At 34.9% G+C, this 26,404-nt stretch overlaps 1 protein-coding gene across 1 annotated transcript in view; it reads left to right on the forward strand.

Annotated features, from left to right (window-relative positions):
• The window catches only part of KLHL4 (kelch like family member 4), a gene marked incomplete at both ends in the record, with an annotated part of 79,702 nt that overhangs the window by 53,119 nt on the left and 179 nt on the right, over window positions 1–26,404 (forward strand). Inside the window, 6 exons of the mRNA XM_080719416.1 lie at window positions 3,542–3,754; window positions 7,171–7,357; window positions 10,991–11,215; window positions 14,981–15,143; window positions 17,001–17,213; window positions 24,218–24,389. Of these exons, the coding sequence (XP_080575542.1) occupies window positions 3,542–3,754; window positions 7,171–7,357; window positions 10,991–11,215; window positions 14,981–15,143; window positions 17,001–17,213; window positions 24,218–24,389 (1,173 nt within the window). The remainder of the gene's footprint in view (window positions 1–3,541; window positions 3,755–7,170; window positions 7,358–10,990; window positions 11,216–14,980; window positions 15,144–17,000; window positions 17,214–24,217; window positions 24,390–26,404) is intronic.

Below are 26,404 nucleotides of genomic sequence, written 5' to 3' on the forward strand. Positions count from 1 at the left end.
TTGTTATGTTAGTATCTATTGTGAATACAGTAAAATAGGTAAAGGTCTTATTCTAACAGTGCATTGGGAATACTATACAGATAATCTAGTAACACAAATAATTTCAATAATGCTAAACAAGTTAGGTGTCTAATTGTAATCATACAAATTAATAAACTAAGCAAAGCAAATTTCTATCCCTAGTATGGGTAGGCTTAATCCACCAAAACCATCACAAACACACTCAACATATTTTAGTCAAATGTCTGGAGACTTCATGAGTTAATAAAGTTGACATGTAAAATTAACCATTTCTAACATGCACACAGTTATCTTCATTAATGAATCATTTAGCAAGAAAGACATATTCACCTAATAAATTTTATAAAAGTTTAAATGTAGATCCAAAATGAATTGAGTTGTGTACCTAATATACAAACTGAGATTTGAAGGAAGATACATTAAAGTGTTTATGTTGACATGCAGAGCAAAATAATTTTAAAATCAAACAATTGAAAATTAATGTTCAAACATAAATTCTCTACATTACTGGTACTGTCATTGTATATATAGAAATTTTTAAGCAATGCATTTTTTGTGATACTAGGGATGGAACCCAGGGGAATTCTACCTCTGAGCTGTACACTGAGCCCAATTTCTTATTTTTTATTTTGAAACAGGGTCTCACTAAGTCGTGAAGGGCCTTACTAAATAGCTGAGGTTGGTCGTGAACCTGCAATCCTACTGATTCAGCCTCCCAAATACTGGGATTACAAGCATGCACCACCATGCCTAGTTCAAACAATACATTTTTTATTTAGACTGATATATATTTTTGAGGAATGTTCAATAATCTCATAAGACATGATTGTGGAACTATACATTTTCCTTGTCCAATAGAAGAACATTCTATTCTGAAATCTATTATTCTGAAGTTAAAAAATATTCTATCAGAAAATATTTTTCTGGCTATATAAATATGACCAACATCTAAATAATTTATAATAATTACTCTCATAAATGTATAATCAAATTTAATGGGTTGCTCTATGATTTATATTGCCTTTTGTGTAGGTTGTACGCACTGAGATTTTCTATCTCTGACTTTCATTCCTTTCTTTTTAATTTTTCTTTCATTGAAAACTAAACAGAGAGTGAGATATGTTGTTTTCTACTGTATTAACACTGCCTCAGAGTTTACATACACACTTCCAGTAATAAAAAAACACAACTTAAAAAATTCAGGGGGTGCATTATAATTGTACATGATAGTGAGCTTCACAGTGATATATTCATATATCTACATCACAATATTTGGTTCGTTTCCTTGCCTGTACCTTCCCTTTTCTCCTTCTCTTTCATCCCCAAATACCCTCCTTTCACCAATCAACTAGTGTCTCTCCTAATTTTTATGAGGTCCTTTTGCTTTTGTTTTTGTCTTATTAGCTTCCACCTATGAAAGAAATCATGCAGCCTGTGATTTCCTGAGTTTGGCTGATTTCATTTAGCATTCTGTTCTCCAGTTTCATAAGTTTTATAGTTCTATATTTTATGTTTTTCTTATGCTTTTATAGAAATTATCACTTTGGAAAAGTTTTTTGCTGCATTGAACAAAATGAAATAGATGTGATGTCAGAGGTTTACATTACAGTCCAGACTTTGCCACTGTTTTGCATAGATCGAATATTCCATTACCTGTTTTATCATCAGAGAAAATTCTACCTCTTCCGAAGATTATATTTGGCGATGATTTGATGTTTGTAAAAGAATTTAGCAAAGTGTGGTGTGCAAGCAAAATATTTTATTAATAGCAGTATTATTGCAGTTGTTTGCTATGAGAATGTTTTCAAAACCAGTTCTCTCAAAATTGTTTGCCTTAATCACAAAATGATTATTCTTCTAAGTAGGTAAGTTAGTTTAGAGCTTTAGGGTATCAGAGTTTTCTTATGGAGCTATCAGTCTTGATGAATACTAAATGGATAATTTTGTTATTAGGATAACTTGTTCTTTAATAGGTAAACTAAAAGAAGTAAGGGACTGATCTGATTCATGCAAAGCCCCAGGTTATTCAGAGGCTGTCTTAAGCTATTCCTAGATTATGAGATTTTTATGAAATATAAATTTCTAGGTAATATTTTATCTCCATTTCAGAAGCATATTTTATTGAATTTAAAACTTGAGATCTTTATGAAAAAATGTTAGAAATGATATACTTTCAAAGAAAAATATATAATATTTATAAACTAGAAAAACATGGTGATATTTTGATGACAACACACTTACAGAAGGGAGAATTAAAATATAATATGTAAAAACTGAACTATAGCCCCACTCCCTCCTAAAGAAACACTACCTAGAGGGTTCACTTTTGGATTGTCTTTATATATATATATATATATATATATATATATATATATATATTTTTTTTTTTATTGGTGCACTGTATTCATACATCATAGTGGGATACAAACTTTTGTAGACATACATGCACACATCGCCCAGTCAGCCCCCATCCGATCCCCACCCCATTCTCTCCCCATCCCTCCCTCCCATGCTTGGCTTAGTGGTTGACATCTAGTATTATAGCAATTTATCCAAAATTAAAAATGATAATCTCACATAACAGTTTCATTTGTCTGATACCAAGCTTGATGACTTAAAGATAACATTTCAATATTTCTTTTTTACTTTCTTTCTTACCAGAGAATATTTTTTTTCTATTTTTTTAGGTGAAACTATCACATATTTATATATTTATTTTTCAGAAAAAAACTCTATCCTAATATGGAATATGGATTGTCTTGAATCTAGATTGTGAAGCACTATAAAAGGATACATTTTCCTTGGCCAATAAAAAATCATTCTTTTCCCTAAGAGGAAAAACTTTTCATTAACCTTTTTTTTCTTAGCTCAGAGGAGTTTAGCTGGTTGCCTCAAATGCATAGCCAGAATTAACTCTCTCAGGCCTTCAAGGTAGCTTTCATCTTTTTCTTTTGACTAAAGGCCAACCAGGCAGTCAGTTCTGGAGCCATAATCTAATTGTTTTCATGTACATGAGCTAGGGGAAAATGTACTGGCATCAGTCCTGGAACTATGCCTATGTTGGTTGAGAAGTAGTTAAGGGCTTTCCTTTGTTTCAATAAATAACTTCCAGTGGAAGCATTTGTTCCCTCACCTTCAGAATGCTACCATTCTCCTGTCACGGTCAACAATAATACATACTGGTTCTAAATGGCTATATCACCTGGCATAGTGGCACATGCCTGCAATTCCAGTGAGTTGTAGAACTACGGCAGGGGCATCAGAAGTTTGAGGATAGCATGGACATCTTGACAAGGTCTGTTTCGAAATAAAAATAGTACTTTTCTTACAAAAGGATTGGGATGTGGCTTACTGTTGCAGTTTTCCTGGGTGCACTTCTCAGTACTACAAAAAGCAAAGATGGCAATGTCCGTCTCTCTGACTTTTTCTGAATTTTAACAAAATAGAATGCTTTGAAATGTTTATTTTTATTATGGAATTTCAAAAGCAGAAAATTTTAGTAGATGGACTTTTTTTATAGGAACACTTCATTGAGGTAATAAAGAACCAGGAATTCCTCCTGCTTCCAGCTAATGAAATTTCAAAACTACTGTGCAGTGATGACATTAATGTGCCCGATGAAGAAACTATTTTCCATGCTCTAATGCAGTGGGTGGGTCATGATGCTCAGGCAAGGCAACAAGACCTAGCAATGCTGCTTTCTTATATCAGACTACCATTACTCCCACCACAGGTAAGGACATCTATTCATGTAACGTGCATTCGAGTTCTAAACTACTGCTATTCACTAATACATTCTTTTTTTCCTATTCAGATAATATCCAATTTGTTGTATAAAGGATGCATTTTTGAGAAGGATATATTTATCCCTCAATTAGAGATATTAATAATGAAAAGTGAAGCAGAACAGATTTAAAAACTCTACAAATTATCCCTAGACATCTGAATGCTTACTAGTTCCGGTTATATCTTTTGCCAAATAGAACTTGTAACAGTTAGAAAAATGAGTAGACTTTTTTTCTTTTTCTGCTCATTTTTAGGCAATGTGTTAATAATCAGTACAGTTGCCTCCCACAGGAAACTCTAAAAAGGAGTCAGATATGGGATGATATCTACTCTTGTGGTTAATTATTTGCTATGATTGAAAATATGCTCTCATACTTTCAGATGTACCAGAGCATCATTATAATGGCATCCTCATCATATATGCCAAATTGAAGGATTATAAAAATGATTCAAAAAATAAGAATTATTGTAAAAGACTTGAGATTGGCTCATCTCAGTGAATTTATTATTAGGCTACAGTGGAACCATACTATGTAATTCCACCACTTGTGATAATCACAATTATTTCCTCTGCAATAAATAATTAAGTATTTGAAATAGTTTATACTATGAAAGAGTATATTGATCATATGCCTTTAATATTTATTAAATCTTTGAAGTCCTGAAGCATCATTCACATTAGAATGAGAGTCTTTGAAGTTAGTGGAATGGTAGTTTCATAAATTTTAATGTTAATCTACTTTTCAGTAACATTGTTATTTAAATGTTAATATAAAAGACTTAATCTACTTATTTTTCTACACAAAAATACATATATATTTACTTTTTTATTTTATCTATTATTTAAATCCCTTGAAACTACATACATGTTCTTAAGATTCTCTATGTATACAATAAAAAGCATTCACTGCAAATTTATCCAGAGAGCAAAGCAATAATAAAACTTAAAAGAAAAACATTAGAATATATACTCAATTTTAGACCCAATGTTCTTAACCTGGAATTTATAGATGAGATTCATATATAGAAATAATATCTTTACACAAATATGTGTACATGTGTTATTCTTAAGAGTTATGTGATTTATCAGATTTTCTAAGACACTATGAATTAAAATGTTTCTGGATCAGAAGAAAAAAATGGCATTTCCTAGGTCCTTGTTAGACACATACCTTCTTATGTTCAATCCAGACATGCTAAATCAATTTTGGGGCTCTGGCTGAGGAATCAATGTTTTAACAAGTTTACCAGATGATTTTTGACATGAAAACATTGGATATTCAGGGATATAATTTATCAGAAGTTGTTAAATCTATACTTCCTTAAGTGTATTTGACATGTTATTTTTAAGCAAAGGACTAGGTTGAAGTTATTTCTACTTTATTGGCATGAAGAAAAAAATTTCAGCAGAAACAATGTAGTCTTTTTATGTCTGAGTAAGCCTTATGCCTAGAATATGGATTATGTAAACTTTTCCTGATGGTATTTTTATAGGCAATGTTATGCAAATATCATCTTTAAAAGGAAATGTAAAAGTTACCTTAAATAAATGATAAATGAGCAGTGTGAAGAGGATGATGAATATATAAAGAATAACTTTAGGAAAAAATTATATAACTTAGTTTTCAAACCTATTTACAACAGCATGTGCATTTAATAAAACACCTTTACTTACACCAGGCAAGTCAAAATAGCAATACTTCAGAGATTACAGGTGGAGTAAGAATAGAACTAGATTTAACTAGTGCAGAGCAGAAATTTCAAAGAAGATTTATGGGGTGAGATTAGCACTTCCCTTTCAACATGTCTTCTTGTTATTTCTTTTAATGTCCTATGATACCAAAAGGCCATGAAAACCAATTTAATATGACCCTTGACATTATAGAATTTAATTCTGACTCTTTTCCAACACATATCATGAAAAAAATTATCCAAACACTTTTCAGTGTCAATCAGGAATTTATTTTATGCCAGATAATAGGTTTCATCACTTACTTTTGCCAATGTCGTGGTGGATTACTAATGTCTGTACCTGAAGCCATTGTCTTACCCACAGCTTTCTTGTGCCAGGGCAGTGGGGTAGGTTGTGGCCAGGCTAAAGAAAATACCCAGAATTGGAACTGGAGGCTTGTGGTTTATTTTTTTTTTAAAAAAAAAAAAAAAGCTTATCCAGAAATCAATGACTATTCCAAGAAGAGTTCAGTGATGACAGGCTGGCAGCACTTGGGCCTTTTATCGCTCCCAGTATTTTGTCGGGGGGGGGGGAGGGGGGCGAATGTGTGGCCTGCATCCTTTTTACTGTTCCCTAAGTTCCACGCCTATCCCCACTCAGAGAAATGTTTTGTATGTAAGTTGCAGAAGTGGAGACATAATGAGTATTAGTTTCCTTGTATGACCAGCATCCTGAGAAGTAACTCTCCTGCAAGCAAGCAGCTTTCTACAGTTAACATGAGCCCGAGCTAGTTCCCAGTATGCATAAAAGAAAGCTAGCATCCTTCCCTACATGTAGCTGGCCATTCTGGTGCAGATTTGTTCTCATTGTTCCCTTTACTTGGCTAGATTTGGGGAATCATAAAGTGGCCATTCGGGGCTGTGGGATTTTACAGACACCCTTTTTTGTGGTACTGAGGATGGAACCCAGGGGCTTACTACCTCCTGGCTACACCCGCAGTCCTATTTTTTATATTTTATTTGGAAACAGAGTCTCATTAAGTTGCACATAGCCTCACTAAGTAGCTGAGGCTGGCTTCGAACCTATGTGATCCTCTTGTCTCAGCCTCCCAAGTACTGGGATTACAAATACGCGCCACCATGCCCGGCAACAGACATCCTTTTATTTAGAGATGATTCAGCCCATTTTTTTTTAAATGTTGCTTTCAAAATACTCTACAGAAGTGACTGGATAATAAAGATGCAGTCCTCTGTGTGTGGCACTATTTTGACAGAGCATGTTTACATGAACACCCCAACTTTTCTCACTCCAAACTCACCAAAAAGATGGCTGCATGCATTAACTAATTGCAGTAGACTAGGGTATGCTTACTCTCACAAACACAATTATCTTTGACTATTATCAATAAAGCTTTTTGAATTGCTTTGTAGACTCCTTCAGATGATATATGTATATGTTCTAAAGATAAAAAATCAATTAAATGAAGCTGAATAGATCATTATCTATGTCAACAAAGATTGTAGTCATTATCCTGATGAATGAAAACAAAAATATCTAAGTGACTTAAAATATTAGCTAATAAAATTGTACATTTCAATTACCTTCAGTTTTCTCTATAATTGTATGCAGTACAGTATTTCCTTTCTAATAGTGGATTCTTCATTCATATTTCATGCATCATTACATTTCAGTTACTGGCAGATTTAGAGAACAGTTCCATGTTTAATGGTGATCTGGAGTGTCAGAAGCTACTAATAGAAGCTATGAAATATCACCTCTTACCTGAAAGAAGACCCATGATGCAAAGCCCTCGCACAAAGCCTAGAAAATCAACAGTGGGGGCACTTTATGCTGTGGGAGGCATGGATGCTACAAAAGGTAAGGGACAAATTAATTAAGAAAGCTTCTTGAAAAATACATTTTAAGAATCTAAAATTATGAGGACAGTATTAAATCCATGCTAAATGAGTGTATGGAAAGGTAATTTTCACAAATAGAGTACTTTGAGTGACTTTGTAACCTCACTGTTTTTTCTTATCTTATGAGACATAATCCTTTAATTAAGATTGGCTGTTTTTTGTTTGTTTGTTTTGTTTTCTTTTGTTTTTGGTGGTACTGGGGTTCCTGGAAGTCCTTCTACCTCCGGGCTACACTCCCAGACCTATTTTATATTTTAATTTGGAAACAGGGTCTCTTACGCCAGCACGGCTGGCTTCGAACCTGCGCGATCCTCCTGTCTCCGCCTCCCAAGCGCGGGGATTACAAGCGTGCGCCACCACGCCCGGCAAGATTGACTATGTTTTTTAATAGGAACTTTTATAGAAGCAAGACTAAATCTGAATATTCATTTTGTAATGTAAAATCTTTCCAAGGAAAACTAATATAATGTTGTCATAGGAGAAAGGAATGTGACCCTTAATATTTGTTTCTTGATGGAAAGAGAGTAACCTCTAGCTCATGTTCTCTACTTCCTATTAGACCTCAAAAAATAGATACAAATAATTTTTAAATGTTAATAATAAAATCAGCAATTCAAGCCTGGGATGAAATAATGGCTTTTTTTGTCATATTGGGAATTTAACTCAGGGGCGTTCTATTATGTAAGCATAATCACTTGTATTCAGTTTTTAATTTTTTATTGATGCTTTGTAGTTATACGTCTTAATGGAGTACAAAATAGTAGAGACATACATGCACATATCACTTATTTAGCTCTTCCCCATTCTCACACCATTCCCTCCCCCTCCCTCCTTCTCCTGTTTGGCTTACTGATTGACTTTGATATGCTTATGAATGTACCTTATGTACATTAGGGAATTTTCCTCTTCTCCCTCCCATCCCCCTCAGTTAGATGGCCTAATTTGCTCATCTATTATTTATCCTTCCTCATCTAGAGTTCCTCCTATGACCTTTTTTCTCCCTAGCTTCCCCATATTAGGGAGACTGTCTGATTTCTTACTCTTTGTGACTGACCTCACTTAGCATAATGTTCTCCAGTTTCATCCATTTCCCTGTAAATGATGTAATTTTGTTCTTTATGGCTGAATAAAATTCCATTGTGTACATAACCATAGCTTTGTAATCCATTCATCTGTTGATGGACATCATGGCTGGTTTCATACCTTGGCAATTGTGAATTGTGCAGCTGTGAACATAGATATGCATGCATTAGGTAGTTTCGTTTCCATTCTTTTGGGTAGTTATTCAGAAGTGATATTGCTGGATTATATGTTAGGTTTATTCCCATTCTTTTGAGAATCCTCCATGCTGTTTTACAAAATTGTACTAATTTTCAACCCCACCAACAATGTATTAGAGTTCCTACTTCGTCACAACCTTGCCAGCATTTGTTGTTTGTGTCTTGAATGCCATTCTAATTGGAGTTGGGTAAAATCTCAGGGTAGTTTTGATTTGCATCTCTCTGATTGCTAATGATATGAACATAATCACTTTTAGATCATTTTGAAGATAAAGGAAATCAAGTCTTATATATTCATAACTTCATAGTGTTACTAGCAATATCACAAAGTTTAGTGGCATCTGTTCCTTCTTACAAAGGTCATGAATGAGGACATAAATGAGGGCCCAAAAATAAATAGCAAAAGCATACTTGAAATATTCTAAGCATTGCTGGGCATGGTGGCACATGCTTCTAATCTCCATGTTTGGAAGGCAGAGACAGGAGTATCGCACAGGTTCAAAGCCAGCCGCACTGGCTTAAGAGACCCTGTTTTCAAATAAAATATAAAATAGGTCTGGGAGTGTAGCCCGGAGGTAGAAAGGGTTCCATCCCCAGTACCACCAAAAAATAAATAAATAAAATTCTAAGCATTATGTTGACTTACACAGAAAAATTCTATTGAAATAGATTGATAAAATTTATAACTTTTGTTTTACTATTAAATGTAGATATGTCATAACAAGATAGGTAGAGAATTTACATTTTGGTTAGTTGGAACATTGGTGAGGATGAGCAAAAGGGCTAAGGAAGTCTTCAAAATTTAAGACATTGAACTACTTGTCCTAAACATTCATGTGGGCAATAAAGAAGTAAAGAATTATTTTACCTTCCATATTTAACCTAATGCTTAGAACAGTTAAACTGACAGAAGGCAAACTTCTGCATCTTTTCAATGAAAATTTTTTGTTTATAGCTAATTTATGTATCTTTGTACAATTTTTTACTAATTACCTGACCATGATTGTCTCCATCTCAGTAATAATTTGCATTGCTTAGCTTTCACATCTTAATGTAAATTGGCTTTTTGGTCATTTCCACATATTAAAAGAGAAGTTAAAATAAAAAAGGCAGGGAGAAAAATTTGAGACAATTAATTGGATTGAGAAAATGGAAAGAGATGAAAGCACTGAGAGAAAATTGGTTGAAAGAAAACTGAGGGTAGTAAATGTGAACTTGCAGATGTTCCAGTTTTATCAGTATTATCACCACACATTTAATACAGAAAAGATAAGCGAATCCAAGACAAATAAATCTAAGACAAACATTCAGACTTAGCTATAGATTTCATATATATTATAGTTAATGTTTGACTTGATATAATCTTCTACCATTGTTTTATAACTGCCAGTATATACATATTAACTTTATTTTCATTAGGACAGAAGGATTACATTTTCTCCTCAAATCTCATAGTAAAGGTAACTCAAGTATTTTTGTTTATCCTTGAGTTACCTTTGTGATATTGGTACGAAGTTTCCTAACTCTATTACAAATTGTTGAAAGAACATGTGAATAATAATTCTATCCTTTTCCAAAATAGTTATTAGTATGAAGCCACACTGTTTTGCAAAATCACCTAAAACATAGCAGCAGCTATTATAAATGAATGGTAATAACCATTTCCTATTGAAGTGGTAGTTTTTATAACAGCAGTGATAATTTACTTTAGCAATAGTGACAGTATGTAAGCTGGGAGTGATGGTGCACTCTTGTAATCCCGGCATTTGGGAGGCTGAGACCAGAGGATCGTGGTTCGCGGATCAGGACTTTTCATTTCTAGTTCTTTATTGATTTGTCTTTTAAATACACACACACACACACACACACACACACACACGCACGCACGCACGCTGCAAACTAAGCAAAATAAAAGGGCATACAGTATCATATTTAATATTTAACATAGTTAAACTGTAAAATATGTGTAAACATTCAGTATCATTATCCAAGGCATTTTTGTAATGCCTGATACTTGACACCTGTGCTATTCCTACCAATCTATAATATTTCCAAAGGATGCATTATGATAGTATGAAATATGTTTATTAAACTATTTTAATCTTATTTCCATTTTAATACAAAATGGTCAAATAATATTACCATTTGTCTCACCTGTAAGGTTGTATTAGCATCTGGGCTATATAATGTTACTTGAGACACAATGATTGATACCATGCTGTAAGTAATGGGTATAAAAATATAATGTACATGATGCCAATTTAATTTTTTAGTAGAAGTGCTTTAATCATTGTTAAATATTCCTTTAACAGGTACCACTACGATCGAAAAATATGATCTCAGGACCAACAATTGGCTCCACATTGGCACCATGAGTGGCCGCAGGCTTCAGTTTGGTGTTGCAGTTATTGATAATAAGCTTTATGTTGTGGGAGGAAGAGATGGTTTAAAAACACTGAATACTGTGGAATGTTTCAATCCAGTTGCCAAAGTCTGGATGGTGATGCCCCCCATGTCAACACATAGGCATGGCTTAGGTAAGACCTGAATGTTATATAGTTTCTCAAGAATGTATAGTAAAGCTTTTTAAAAATTAAACTTAGCTGCACATTATTGAATTTAGTCAAATTCTTCATCAAAATGTTTCCAAAATGATGGAAAACAAATTATAAAAATCTGTGACATTCTTTAATTATACATATATTGCAGTACTGGGGATAGAACCAAGGGGCATTTTACCTCCGAGCTATACCCCCAGAACTATTTTTATTTTTTTATTTTTTTATTTTAAATTTTTTTATTGGTGCATTATATTCATACAACATATTGGGTAAAAAACTTGTGTGTACAAACATGTACTCATCGCTGATTTAACCCCTACCCAATTCCCACCCCATTCCCTCCCCGTCCCTCGGCTTAGTGATTGACTTCGATATGTTTAAGTACATTGTGTGTTTTAGAGATTTTCCTCTTCCCTCCTCCTTTCTCCTCCTTTAGGTTGTCTTGTTTGCTCCTCTATAGGATTTCCTTTCAAGAGTTCCTCCTATGACTCATTTCTCCCTAACTCTCACATATTAGGAAAAGCATCTGATTTCTTATTTTTTGTGACTGACTAATCTCACTTAGCATAATGTCCTCCAGTTCCATCCATTTCCCTGAAAATGATGTAATTGAGTTTGTTTGTTTGTTTTTTTTTGATGGCTGAGTAAAATTCCATTGTGTACATATCCCACAGTTTTGTAATCCATTCATCTGTTGATGGGCATCTTGTCTGGTTCCATAGTTTGGCTATGGTGAATTGTGCAGCTATGAACATAGATACACATGCATTAGTTTGGTAGTTTGGCTTCCTATCTTTTGGGTAGATACCCAGAAGTGGTATTGCTGGATCAAATGGTAGATTTGTTCCCATTCTTCTGAGGATTCTCCATACTGTTTTCCAAAGTGGTTGCACTAATTTGCAATCCCACCAACAATGTCTTAGAGTTCCCACTTCTCCAAATCCTCGCCAGCATCTGTTGTTGTTTGTGTTTTGAATGATTGCCATTCTAGTTGGAGTTAGGTGAAATCTCAGGGTAGTTTTGATTTGCATCTCTCTGATTGCCAGTGATGTTGAGCATTTTTTCATGCATTTATTGGCTATTTGAATTTCTTCTTTTGTGAAGTGTCTATTTAGTTCATTTGCCCATTTTGTTATTGGATGCTTTGTTTTCTTAGTGTTGAGTTTCTTGAGTTCTCTGTATATTCTAGATATTAGTCCTCTATCGGTGGCGTAGGTGGCAAAAATCTTCTCCCATTCTGTTGGCTCTCGATTGAGGTTCTTGATAGTTTCCTTTGCTGAACAGAAGCTCTTCAGTTTCATGCAATCCCATGTATTGATTCTCCTTTTAATTTGTTGTGCCTTTGGGGTCTTGTTGAGGAAATGTTTATCTGTGCCTATGTGTTGGACCTATGCCCTCTTCAAGGAGCTTCAAGGTCTCTGGTCTAATTTCCAAGTCTTTGATCCATCGTGAGTTGACTTTTGTACAGGGTGAAAAAGTGGGATTAATATCCAATTTTCTGCCTATGGTTAACCAGTTTTGCCAACACCATTTGTTGAAGAGGCTATCTTTTTTCCAGTGTATGTTTTTGGCCCCTTTGTCAAAAATCAATTGGCTGAAAGTGTGTGGACTTGTTTCTGGGTCTTCTATTCTGCTCCATTGGTCTATATATCTGTTCTTTTGCCAGTACCATGCTGTTTTTATTACAATGGTTTTGTAGTATAGTTTAAAGTCAGGTATTGTGATTCCTCCTGCGTGGTTTTTGTTGCTGAGAAATAACTTGGCTATTCTGGGCTTTTTGTTATTCCAGATATATTTAAGGACTGATTTCAGAGCTATTTTTAATTATTTATTTTGAAACAAGATCTCACTGAGTTGCAAAGGGCCTCACTAAGTAGATGAGGCTATTCCCAAACTGCGATACTCCTGTCTCAGCCTCCCAAGTACTGGGATTACAAGGGAACACCACCACGCCTGGCATACACTCTTTAATTTTAATAGTTGACATAAATTGTTCTACCTCATTTATACTAGTGTTTAAAAAGTGGTCCATTTTAATAAAGACAGCATTAGAAGGGTTATTTTCCCTTAAACTCAATTTAGAAAAGATTATATATACATATATATATACATACATATATATATATATATATACATATGGATGTATATATATGGGAGGCATTGTGCTTATAGTTAAATGACTCACACTTCTTTCCTTAAGATTCAAATCTACATTTCATCAAAAGCATTAGATGCAGGTCCAAGGTAGAGTTATTTACAAAAACAACTTTGGTTAACAGCAAATTTAAGCTATGCTCAAACCAAAAGTTCCTAAGGATTTTAAGAAAAATACAGTAGAAATATCTGGAATTATGGAGAATATATATTCCTCTGAATATTTGGCAAAGTGTATTATTCTTTATACTAGGTTTGTTTTCAATATCACTGTTTTTTTGAAAAGCAGAGAAATTGACTCTTAGAATACAATGGACATGGCCAGGTGTGGTGGCACAGCCTTGTAATCTCAGCATTCAGGAGGCAGAGACCAGAGGATTGGGTTCAAGGACAGCCTCAGCTACTTAGCAAGGACCTTTGCAACTCAGTAAGACCTCACTTAAAAAAATAGGGCTGGGGGTGTAGTTTGGAGATAATATCCCCTGGGTTCCACCATTGTCCCAGGTAAGGCAAAAAATAATAATAATAATGGGTATTTATATAGCTAAAAAGTGTCAGATCCAGAACTGGTATTTTCCCCCAAATGATAAATTTATGATAAATTGTTTCTGCCAAATGATACACTAGAAAATTATTCAGCTCAGTTATGTCAGTGTAATTTTTAAACGTACCTAAGAAACCGTGTCCTGTAGAGAAATCAGAACAAGTTTTTCAATCTAATCAATGTTACTAAAGAATCTGGAGAGCCAGGCCTGGTGGCGCACACCTTTAGTCCTTGCGCTCGGGTGGCAGTGATAGGAGGATCGCACAGGTTTGAAGCCAGCCTCAGCTACTTAGTGAGGCTTTCAGCAACTTAGTGAGACCCTGTTTCCAAATAAAGTATAAAATAGGTCTGGGAGTATAGCCTGGAGGTAGAAAGCCTCCAGTTCCACTCCCAGTACCACACACACACACACACACACACACACAGAATTAGGAGAAGTGATGAAGATTTACCTCTATGCTGACGGAGATGGTAAAGAAGGTGGGGAAAAGCCAATCATGTGAAGTGACATGGAAGATTTGAAGCAGAGAGAAGCTGTTTATAGTATTTAATGGAACAAAATGCTAAGTCTCAAAAATAAATGTCTAGTTAGTTATCTCCCAGGAATATTTTTATCTCTATATTATAAAGTAGAAGTTAAAAAGACTTGCCCCATTTAGCTTACAATTCTAGGGTTAGCTAAGATTGAATATCATGTCTCACCTACCTATTGAATTAAAACACATTTAATTTATGCTAGAAAAAAATCAGCTTTTCATTTTATCATATACATAGAAATGGTAGATTTCAGGCAGGCCTCTTTTGATTTCAGTGTTACAACAGTGATATCCTTCCATGATACAGTAACTATGATTGAACATATTCTAGGGTTAGAAGATTGTCAGATTCAATGTCGGATTCAAGAAATTATTCATATGTATTCACAATAATTCTACTGAAGAAATAAAATATTAATTTTTGAGGAGTCAGTTGCTTATAAAAAGGAATGCTATACACTGTGCGACATATCTAGGGGAGACTGTCAAACTTTTTTAACCCTGTAGGTGTGGCAACACTTGAAGGACCAATGTATGCTGTTGGCGGTCATGATGGATGGAGTTATCTAAATACTGTAGAAAGATGGGATCCTGAGGGACGCCAGTGGAATTATGTGGCCAGTATGTCAACTCCTAGAAGCACTGTTGGTGTTGTTGCATTAAACAACAAGTAAGTCCAGGAACTAATGCTCTTTGATATCAGGTCATGTGGTATAAAACTTCAGTGACATGATTCATCAGTAAATAAGTATTCCAAATGATGATACAATCTTTATTTATTGTGAAAAGCTTTTGTTCAAACTCTTCACTCATTCTGATGGAAAATACTTTGCTAAAATGGACCCTTGATAAAGTATTCTGTAGCCTTGCTATTTGGAGTGTGATCCTGGGCCTTGCAGCTTCAGCATTTTTTGAGATTCATTTAGAAATGCCGAGTCTTAGCCTTAATACAAACCTCCTGAATCAGAATCTGCATTTTACCAAGATCCTCAGGAGATCCCCCCCCCCGCCCCCGCAGATCTGGGGATGGAACCCAGGGGCATTCAACTTCCAGCTACACCCTTTGCTCTATTTTTTATTCTTTGTTTTGAAACAGGGTCTCAATAAGTTGCGGAGGGCCTCACTAAATAGCTGAGGCTGGCTGCAAACCATGATCCTCTGGTCTCAGCCTCCCAAATGCTGGGATTATAAGCGTGCGCCACCACTCCTGGCTTTCAGGGTATGGTTTTGCACATTAAACTTGAAAAACATTTTTGTAGGCAACTAGGTCTGATGTTACCCTCATACTTATTTTTTATTCATAATAAATAAATTTATTTTTTTTATGCTTGTAACAAGGTAAGGTTTTCTCAACAATCCCTCTCCTGCTATTCAGGGTTTTTAGCTATGGAATCCTACCTAGTCTTTACTTTCCAGAATATTTATGTCTTCACGATCACTTCTCTATGTGAGCAAGCTAATATACTAAACCTGATGATGTTAAAGATTTACAAAAGCTTGAAATATTACCAGGAAATTATGTGCTTTTTGACATGGTATCTTTGGAGACAATGACCAGCATATCTGAGTGGCTTTCATAAGAATTCCAGACAATACATTGGGTCAGTGACAGGAGGCAGCATTGTGTGTGTGTGTGTGTGTGTGTGTGTGTGTGTGTCTGTGTGTGTGTCTGTGTGCTGACTATGCATAAAATCAGTATTTCATCACAAAAATGAGTACAGTACAAATTTTGACAAATATTGATTTTAAAACCTTGCATAGAAAGAACTAGACAGTATTTACAATGAAGATATCTATACAAGATTTTGGAACTTGATCACTGCTAAATCTATCTCTGATTTGACTTGAATGATATCAGGTGTGTCATCATAGCATCATCCTCAGATAACAGGCTGTGATCGTAAGCTTTGACTCATTAAATTGTGTTTTGCTGAGTTGCTATTGTTCACAGCTCAGCATGAACGGCAGTTACAGACATAAGGATTAATAAGTGCTTATTATTGTTACTGTTGAAAGATTAAATTTAGAATAAAAATTCTGCTAATCAAAAGAACTGACATTTTAAAGTTAATAGGAAAAATACTACAGTCAGTATCTCTTCCAACAAAGAAAATATGATTTCAGGGTTGTAATGAATATTTTACACTTAATTAAATGTTTCATAAAAGGGATTTGGATGCTAGGCTGTTGGGCTTAGTTAATGTTATAAGTTTATTTTTTGAATTGGTCTTTGCAAACATCCTTTGAACCATTTTGAGATTTCTTCTCGTGGAACCTTTACATTTGTCAAAGTTACTTTGAAGAAATTTATGAAGGAGGGACAATAGGGGTAGAACTTAACAGGTATCCCCAGATAACAATCCAATCACAAACTCCATTTGTCTGCTAGAAAATGAGGGAGTAAAATATATAATCATAAATGCCAGAAACTTGAAATTCTGTAAAAAAAAAAGGTTTAGTTTTATTTTTATCCATGCATTTTTGTATATATAAAGACACCCATGTATGTGCGATTTTATTTTTCTAGGTTATATGCTATTGGTGGGCGTGATGGAAGTTCCTGCCTCAGATCAATGGAATACTTTGACCCACACACTAACAAATGGAGCCTGTGTGCCCCAATGTCCAAAAGACGTGGAGGTGTAGGAGTTGCGACATACAATGGATTCTTATATGTTGTAGGGGGTCATGATGCCCCTGCTTCTAACCATTGCTCCAGGCTTTCTGACTGTGTGGAACGGTAAATTGTTTCCATTCATTTATACATATGATTTTTATTCAGAAATAAAATATTTTTAAAATGACAGAAATTATTTTTAAGTGAGTGTTAGTATTTTCAGTAGAATAATTCTTTATAAAATGATGTACTTACTCTTAAACTGAAAATATTGGGGGAAAAACTTTCTTATACATTTCTCTGTGGTACTGGGATTAAATCCAGGGGCATTCTAACTCTGAGCTAAACCCTAGCCTTATTATTATTATAATCATTATAGTAATAATTATTATTACTATTATTACTACTAGTAGTAGTATTTTGAAATGGAGTCTTGCTATGTTAGTAGGGGCTGGTCTTGAACCTGTGATCCTCCTGTCTCAGACTCCTACATACTGGGTCATAATGCATCTTAAATCCAGTAAAAAAAATTTATAGAATATGATGTATTATATTTGAATATCACACGAAGAAATAATGAGACAAAGGAGAAAAGAATAAGGAAGTTTTAAGCCAGTTATATTAATAATCCATTCACCAGACTTGAATAAAATTTAGTTTATTTGCAGAACATGGTGATCAACGCTTGCAATCCTAGCAGTTGAGAGGCTGAGACAGGAGGACTGCAGGTTCACTGCCAATGTATGGCAACTTAGGAAGGCCTTGTGTTGTCTCTGTCAAAATGCCCATAGCTCCAACCAAAAAAAAACTGAACACACAATTTTTAGGAAGGAAGATTTATTTGCTCACAGTTTTATTTGTGGGGTTTTTTTGCATATTCCATGTTAAGTTCATATTAATGTAAAATAAAAATGTGTCGAAACTTTTATTTGATTAATTGATTAATAAAATAACACTGAGAATATTAAGAACAGTTGAAAAGTATTTCAAGAAAAGACATTTAGATAATTAGAAATAATGAAAGCATTCATATTTATTTATTTATTTATTTATTTATTTATTTATGGTACTGGGAATGGAACCCAAGGGCATTCTACCTCTGAGCGACACTCCCAATCCTATTTTTTTATTTTTCATTTTGAAACAGGGTCTCACTGTGTCGAGAAGGGCCTCACTAAGTAGCTGAGGCTGGCCTCAGTCCCGGATCCTCCTGTCTCATTTTCCCAAATGCTGGGATTACAAGTGTGCACCACCATCCCCAGCTTAAAAGCATTATTAATATATGCAAAACTAGTTAATATTATATAGAGCAAATAAAATGTAGGTTTTGGTAGTAATTATTTCAACATTCTAGAAATAAATCTGTATTCCTATCAATCAAAATTCATTTTAAGGCAGGTTGGTGGCTCACGCTTGTAATCCCATCATTGAGAGGCAGAGACAGGAGGATCGTGGTTTGAGAACAGCCTCAATTACTTAGTGAGACCCTTTGCAACTCAATGAGATCCTGCTTAAAAAATAAAGAAAAAATATGGCTGGGGGTATAGGTTAGAGGTAGAATGTCTTTGGGTTATAGCCTCAGTACCGCAAAAAATATATATTTTGTTTAATTTTATTTTTATACATATTTTTTTTTATTTTTATGTGGATCATTTTGGAAAAAACATACATTCACACAGTGCTTGTTGCCCCCTCCCACTTTCCCATTCCTCCCCTCCCAACAATGAGTGTCCATTTTGACCATACTACATTCACATTTATGCACATATTCGGATGTAGCTCCTCCATTAATCGACCTCAGTCTTCTTCCTCTCCTATCCTTCCTTTCTAGCTTTGCTGAGGTTTCTGCTCCATTATCTGGAGTCCCTCTGGTATCCCTAATATTCCTTAGTTTGGGCATATTAGAGAAAACATATGTCCCTTCTCTTTCTGTGCTTGGCTTATCTCACTTAACATAATGTTCTCCAGGACTTTCCATTTTCTTTTTTTTTTAAATTAATTTACTTATTTTTATTGGTGCGCTGTATTCATACATCATAGTAGGATACAAATTTTTGTAGACATACATGCACACTTTTCCCAGTCAGCCCCTACCCAATCCCCACCCCATTCTCTCCCTATCCCTCCCTCCCATGCTTGGCTTAGTAGTTGACATCTAGTATTATGGCAATTTATCTAAAATTAAAAATGATAATCTCACATAAAAGTTTCATTTGTCTGATACCAAGCTTTTGATGACTTAAAGATAACATTTCAATATTTCTTTTTGCTTTCTTTCTTACCAGAGAATTTTTTTTCTATTTTTTAGGTGAAACTATCATATATTTATATATTTATTTTTCAGAAAAAAATCTATCCTAATATGGAATATGGACTCTAGGTACCCAAAACGATCTTGAAAAAGAACAAAGCTAGAAGATATATATTTTCTGATTTCAAACCATATAAAGCTACAATAATTGAAACAGTGTAGTACTATTCTAAAGGCAGATATATAAACCATTGGAGTTAAATAAAAGCCTAGAGCTAAATTCTTCCCTATATTGTCAAGTTATTTTTGACAAGGTTTCCACGAACATTTGGTGGTGGGAATAATAATCTTTTAACTAAATATTGTTGAAAAATAATAATTACATGGAAAAGAAAAAAATTGGACCCTTACCTAATCCCATATACAAATATTAACTCAAAATAGATAATAGAAATAAATATAAATCTTAAGACTATAAACTTTTAGGAGAAAATCTGGGTCATTAAACCTCACAACATTGAAATTGGCAGTGATTTCTTGGTTATGATTTCAATGGCACAGGCAACAGAGGAGTATACAAACTCCCTAAAAAATACAAAACATATTGTATATCCAAAGACAATGTAAACAGAGTTAACAGTTACTAATAGAATGGGATAAAATATTTCCAATTGCTATATCTGAAGGTATATTAATATTCCAACTAGAAATCCTAAAAATTAACAACAATAAAGGCAAACAATACCATTTAGAGATAGGTAAAAGACTAACATAAATAATGAATCTCCACAGATAACCAATCTTGGCTGTCTGTTGGATGGAAAATCTTGTTTCTCTAGTTCTGGAGTGTGTTACCTATTTCTTCTTTGTAGTTAATCTCTTTGAGTATTTTCTCTAGTGCTGGTTTTGAAGACATAAATTCCTTCAGTTTCTGTTTGTCATGGAAGCTTCTTATTTCTCCATCTAATTTGATAGAAAGTTTGGCTGGGTAGGAAATTTTTGGCTGGAAGTTGTTTTCTTCCAAAATTGGGAATATGTTACTCCAAGCCCTTCTGGCTCTCATGACTTGGTTTGGGAAGTCTGGAGTGATTCTAATTGGTTTGCCTCTGAATGTCACTTGGCCCTTTGCTTTTGTTGCCTTTAAGATTCTCTGCTTGGCTTCCACATTGGTCATTTTGACAATTATGTGGCGTGGGGATCCTCTTCTCCGATCCTGTCTGAAGGGAGTTCTATAAGTTTCCTGGACCTGTGTATCGACCTCTTGCTCTATGTCTGGAAAATTTTCTGCTATTACTTCCTTGAAGAGATTGTTGATCCCTTTGGTTTCACTTTCTTTTCCCTCCTCTATTCCAATTATTCTTAGGTTAGCTCTCTTAAAATGGGCACATATTTCTTCAATATCAGATTCCTGCTGTCGGATATTTTTTTCTAGATTAGAAACTATGCGTTCATTTTTGGATTGCTCATCTTCTAAGAGCGAGATTCTGTTCTCCATGTGTTCTAATCGGTTGTTTGTGCTTTGAATTGAGGCCTTTACTTCATTAATTGCATCCTTTATCTCTTTTTGGCTCTCTCTGAGTTCTTTTCGAAGCACCTCTATTATTTCTAGTTATTTTCCTGATTTGATCTTCTAGAAATCTCTGATTTTCAGTTTTATCGGGTTCTGATGTTGTGGGGTTGTGGGCATTTATTGCTCCAGTATTATTCCTCTTTCCCATGATTTCGGAAGTTTGTGCCTTCTCTGGGTTCTTCCCTTGGGTCACTATGACTTCACTTAAGGTGTTCTGGATCTCGAGTCAGTAGTATCTCAGACCCCACTACTCCTTTACTGGGTTTTATCACAGAGTCTCCGACCCAGAGAGTCGATAGAGGCTGCTTTAGACTGTGGGGAGTGCCAGGTTGCACGTTCTCCTATGGTGTGATATCTCTGCCACCGCCCCTCCCCCACTGGGTCAAGTCCCAGGGAGTACAGTACTGGGATTTCTCCTCTGCGGCCCGCAATTTGACTCACTGTTCTTGAGTACGCAGATGTAGCTGTACTGGCCTCGCTGAATTCGGTGCTGCTGCCGCCGGTGGCAATATGGCCCCGCTGCTACGCCCTCGGCTGTGGGGCTGGTGTTTTTCTTCTTGGTTTTGATTTCCACTCTGAATCCCTGCAGCGTGTGCTGAGCTCGGCCACTGGGAGCTTTAGATGCTCTCTGCGTGGAGAAATCCCGCCTGGCTGTTCCACAGTGGCTCACCTCGGCTTGCTGTAGCCGTCCCGTGAATTTGCCGCTGCCGCCGGCAGTATGGCGTTGCTGCCGCGTCTGCCGCGTCCTCGGGCATGAGGCCGGTTATCTCCTCTGTGGCTCTGTTCTCATTCCGCTTTCTCTCTGGAGCCTGGTGATTTTTTGTTTCACTGGTGATGGTGTTTTCTGGCTATGAAAGGCGCTGATTTTGTGGTAATGGAGATTGGTTGTTAGCGGGGCTCTTAAGCCCCGCTTTTCTCGGTCGCCATCTTCCCGGAAGTCCAGGACTTTCCATTTTCTTGTGAATGACTTGATTTTGTTCCTCCTTATTGCTGAGTAGAATTCCATTGTGTGTGTTTCTCATAATTTTGCAGTCCATTCATCTGTTGATATAGGCCTGAGTTAGTTCCATATTTTGGCTATTGTGAATTGTGCTACTATGAACATGGTTATGCACATGTTTCCAAAAGGGTTGAAATCAAAATTCATTTTAATTGTTAAGGAAAATAATCACAAGGAACTCCAGTATTCTACTGGAGTCATTAACGTTATCTTAACTGTTTCACATGGATTTGTAAAACAGCCTTGTTTATAGAAAGTAAAGATGAAAACTATGGAATAAGATATTCTCATTTCCATGTTTCCAATGATTTTCCTGATACTACTCTTTGCAAAACACAGTTGCCCTACCTATTACCATACTAGTCCCTTATCCAATTATTTAAGATAATCAGCTGAAAATTTTCTAAAAATCTCACACTATTTGGGTCAGGGTTTAATATTTTTATAAGGTTAATGATAAAATTAAGTCAAAGACATCAAGCAAATTATATCCCTAACCACTTGAAGTAAGAACAAATTCATGATTCTCTTAAATTCAATCTCAATTTTATTTCCACTTATATCTATATCTTTTTTCCATTCAAAGTAAAGAGAGATAGAAACTCAAATGAGAAACAAAAATGGAGAGAAATGATGCTACTTTAATTTGAATATTAGGGGTTAGGTAAGGGTTAGTTTTTATCTATTTTTTTCTTTCTTTGTTTGTTTGTTTGGTGGTCCTGGGGTTCCTGGAAACCCTTCTACGTCTGTACGACACTCCCAGACCTATTTTATACATTCATTTGGAAACAGATCTCTTAAGCCAGTGCAGCTGGCTTCGAACCTGCACGATCCTCCTGTCTCCGCCTCCCAAGCACAGGGAATTACAAGCGTGCACCACCACGGCCAGCTTACTTTTTATCTTTGATCAAAACTCCATGTGTCTTTTCAAAAGGGGATGTCTTTTCATGAGGAATCCCAATATTGACAATACTTTTTCTTCAAAAGATTCAACATTATCCCAAATCCTCTTATTAATGAATCAATATACAGATAATGTTAACATTATCTACATCTTGTGCACTGATTATCATATGCATGCAGAAAAGTCTTGAATCATTAGATACAAATCTGGAAGGAAATACTTCTGTGAGTTCTGGTTCACCGTTCGTATATGTTTGTACTCTCCTTACTGAGTGTAGCTTCAATTAACAATAGCTATTGTTTTGAAGATTGAGCTTAGCCAGCACAAACAGAAAATACAAAGTTATGTACTTTATGGTTGTAGTTGTAATATCAGAAATCAGGTTGATATTCTTCATGACACTCAATAATAATAATGGATATTGAAGTCTTACTGTTTTCAAATAGGATTAAAAATAATTTTGTGTGTAAAGATAATTTCAGATGAAAGCTAGGATACTATGACTAAGACTGTGGTTAGAGATGTTAAAATGATAATTACAGAAGTCAATACAAATATAAATAAATAAGTAAAAGGTGATAAATGAAAATTTAATATATACAGTAAATAAATTTTTATTGACTTATGCAGTAAGTCAATATATAAGATAGAACTCCCATAATGTCATGAATTGTCTTCAGTTCCACCTTTTGTATTTTAGCATTAAATATTTTTAAATAGTATTCAAATTTTAATAATTTCTAGAAATGATTTTAATTAATTTTACTTACTGAATTCTCTTTCGCTCTATATACTGAAATACTCCAGAAGCCAGAATTAACTTCCAAAAAATATGGAAAATATTGTAGGCTCCTAAAGGAGGAAAAAAATTAAATACTAAGGAGAGGAAAGATACAGGCAGGATGAGGCTGTCTAACTGCAAATAATATTAAAGCCAATGTACAAACTTTCTTTAACGAAATTTAAGCAAACAGTATATTTAGGTTTACTTTAAAATGTGAGCTCTCATATTAACAGGATCAGGAATCTTAGGTACAACTTTAATGAACAAAGAATAAAAAATAAATTCCTTGATCAGAATAGTAAATGAGGGAAGACACAGTTTTCATATACTGTCAGGATCCAACTATGTGAAATTTTCTCAAGGAGAATGGAGTTCTGACTAAAAGAAATCCATGGTATTTAGCAAAGGAACTGCTTCAATAAGCTTTGAGTGACCTCTGGTGGCTGACGAGAATTTTGTCATGTACGTCTCTGCAACATCATTAGCCAGTCTACATTTGATATTTATAATGTTTTTAATTTCTGTGTTTTAGGTAATTATACATTTTATTTGTGCCTATTATTTTCCATTTAATATTATTGTATATTCCCTCTCAACTGTTCCCCTGAATCTTTTAAGGTATGACCCAAGAAATGATTCATGGTCAACTGTGGCACCTTTAAGTGTACCCCGAGATGCTGTTGCTGTGTGTCCCCTTGGAGACAAACTCTATGTGGTTGGAGGATATGATGGACATACTTATTTGAATACTGTTGAGTCATATGATGCTCAGAAAAATGAATGGAAAGAGGTAATCTTATAAAATATTCAAATTAATATGTTTCAAGTTTTAATAGAAGTTTTATAATATATTTTGGAATTAATTTCATTTTCTTCCTCTCTAGGTCCTAATGATGTCTTATATTGAAATTGATAGTATGAGCCATATTTGTACCTAAGAGAATTACTAGTACTTACTTGAAATAGAGCAGACTATTCCCTTTATTCAATGGAAGCATTGATTTCACAGAAAAGAAGTGATTTCTATTCAATAATTCAAGAACTTCGTTCTGTCTTACTTTCTATGTATATACCATTACTTGAGAAACAATGATAATATCTTTTTACACAAAAGCCGGCTCTTACTGGTTAGTCCCCAGGAGAAAAGCCTTCCATCTTCTCTGTATAAAGACAGTGTTGCTAGCTTCTAAATATTAGGGACACCCCTAACTTCTTCAGTCATTCAAGGAATTTAGTGTGCAAGAAATAACTAGAATTAAAACATCTCACATGAGCATTTAATAGAACTAATTCCAAGGATGGTATAAAAAAGAGCACTGAAATTCTATCCTAAAGACAAATAACACTTTTTGGCAGTTATGCCAGTGATAGCCCTAGATTTATTCCAAAATATGTGCTGATATTTTTTCAATAGAATTTTAGGTTAATAATAAACGAGATATGGTTAACTCTATCACCTATACAAACATAGAAAGCCTTGTATTTAGGGCCCAACTTCACCCTCTATTATAATGACTTCATGAAACATTGTATTTACTCTGTTCTAAATAAATAGGTGTTAATATAATAATAGGGTTCTATCTCTGACTTCCAAAACTTCTGATTAAGACTTTCAGAAATCTCAAAATCCTACCATGTATTTAGCTCCTTAGTTTAGCAATGCTGAGGACCAACCAAAAATGAAAGAAAAATTAGAAAAATTTTAGATCAAATGTAATTATTAATATGTGTGACTATGCTAGTAAATTTACTTTTCCTAAGATAGTAGACCAGTAACAGAGAGGCCTAGATTCTGTTATAGGCTATTTTACTGTTTCATTATGTGATTTTAGAAAGAATGAGAGAACTAAGGCAGTAGTGAAATGGAATGTTTCCTCTTTTAGGGTTCTTGTCTAGTGGATTTCAATGAATGAAGTCCAAGGACTAGAGTATAGAGATAGGAAAGCTTATTTTACGTCAGGAAAAGATAGAAGATAAATCAGCTCCTCCTCTCTGCAAGGGAAGGGGTCCTAGAAAGAGAGTGACCTTGAAGCTCTTGAGAAGTGGGTTTTTAAACGTTACTGAGGGCTCTAAATTGCCCTTTTTGGATTGGCCAGCACTGGGTTTTGGGGAACCCATAACTTTTGCACAGTTTTGATTCTTAATTTGAATAATTATCGATAGGACTAGTCAGAGCTCTGATTTCCTGACACCCACCCATCTCTCACTTTCCTGTTTACCACCCCAGCCTCACAGTAGGTATGCAGATGGCCTTTTTCCTTCCTATCTCCAGGTCCTCTGCCCTGCCTTAGTAAGACTATAGATTTATATGCCAAATTCTTGTCAATTTTTGTATTATTTAATCCTCACAAAAATCTTTAAACATGAATATGATTATCTGTAATTTTTCAAGTGAGAAAATTATGAGAAAGGTAAAATTTTCCCAAGGTCACCGGATCCTCAAACTTGGGTTTAAATCATTCTAAAAGGTATAATTTTTCCCCTACAATAGGCTGTATCTGGTCTGTAATTCTCTTTATCTTTATGCAAGATGAACAGTAGACAAAAGTAAGAATTAAGCCAGGCATAGTGGTGCACTCTTGTAGTCCCAGTACTTGGGAGGCTGAGACAGGAGGATCACAATTTCCTCACCAGCCTCAGCTACATAGTGAGGCCCTTTGCAACTTAGTAAAATACTGTTTCAGTATATGTGCTGCTGAAGGGAGCTTGTGAGATCCTATTTCAAAATAATGAATAAAAAATAGGGCTGGGAGTGTAGCTCAGAGGTAGAATTGCCCCTGGTTTCCACTCTCACTACTACCACAA

Source organism: Muscardinus avellanarius, assembly GCF_963383645.1.
Source record: "Muscardinus avellanarius genome assembly, chromosome: X".
NCBI classification, from domain to species: domain Eukaryota; kingdom Metazoa; phylum Chordata; class Mammalia; order Rodentia; family Gliridae; genus Muscardinus; species Muscardinus avellanarius.